Genomic DNA, 1,071 nt, shown 5'->3' with positions numbered 1-1,071 from the left:
TATATATATACGTGTGTATATTTATACAGGTATATGCAAGTTCATATGTCTCTTCTTTTGTACTGTTCATGAGTTTACAACGACTAGTCCTCGTCTGACTCAGATTTTTCATCGTCGCTGTCGTCTTCTTCCTCACCATCCATGGAGAACACCCAGAACAACTGCAGTGCGATGTTAAATACAATTGAATTTGAATAAAGCACCGATAAATTATAGAAGTGTAACTGCGTGAATATCTTCTACAAACAAGTTTTTGTTCCTTCAAGCATCTCAATTTCTGGTTGTCCGCATAAATTAGCGAGTGTAGCGATCTACAGGGCAGCTCAGCGAAACATGTACTGTCATATGTTTCCACAAGGCAAATGACGATATACCATACGAGTGAGGCATATATAATACGTGAGTATATGCTGATAACAAGGATACTTTGATAATAGCAATGCACTATCGAGTACAATGTACACCGCCACCGCTTTCGTACACTCATACCATGTACTTCTGCTGCGTTGAACATAAGGCCACCAGGCGAATAAGTACTACATTGCATGTTCATTAACTAACACAAAGCACACAGTCAGGACAAATTTCTTATCCGACACAAGGAACACACAGCACAACTATGCGATTTTCGATTAGTCTGAATACGTACATGCCCTGAGCTGTCAAGCACACCGCTAACCCCACGTGCACTGCAACAATACACTTTCGCGGCATTGTACATAGTCAGTGGTCGGGCGAGTGGGACTGTCTCACCCACACGCAGTTGAGGGACGCTCCCTTTGTCGCTGTCAAAGCTAGAGCCCAAGGGACTGTAAAGATAAATAGGGGCGAAAAACGGCCTACAATTAAATATATATGGATGCGCATGTCATCCTATCACTGCACAATCATGTACAGGCCCTCCTTGATTTTACAACTATTGGTAGAATCGTTCATTGTAAAAATAGATCAGCCACAAGCAATAGCTGGACGCTCGCAGTGCTGCCGTTAAAGAGATCAAGGGAATGAAGAACAGTTGAGGGTCACCAATTTACAAGCTGAATGTATGTATGTATGTATGTTATATATATA

The 1,071-nt window shown here is 41.7% G+C and overlaps 1 protein-coding gene across 1 annotated transcript; it reads right to left on the bottom strand.

Moving 5' to 3' along the window:
* Positions 1 to 83: 83 nt before the first annotated feature.
* On the bottom strand, positions 84 to 809 carry SARC_16993 (hypothetical protein; the record flags this gene model as incomplete). The annotated part of the gene is made up of 2 exons (XM_014288905.1): positions 84 to 161; positions 650 to 809. Coding segments are annotated over 2 exons (238 nt in total), but the record flags the coding sequence as incomplete, so codon positions are not given.
* Between the last annotated feature and the right edge of the window lie 262 nt (positions 810 to 1,071).

Source organism: Sphaeroforma arctica (assembly GCF_001186125.1).
Source record: "Sphaeroforma arctica JP610 unplaced genomic scaffold supercont1.9465, whole genome shotgun sequence".
In the NCBI taxonomy this organism is placed as follows: Eukaryota; class Ichthyosporea; order Ichthyophonida; genus Sphaeroforma; species Sphaeroforma arctica.
This window is presented reverse-complemented; position numbering and strand designations above follow the sequence as displayed.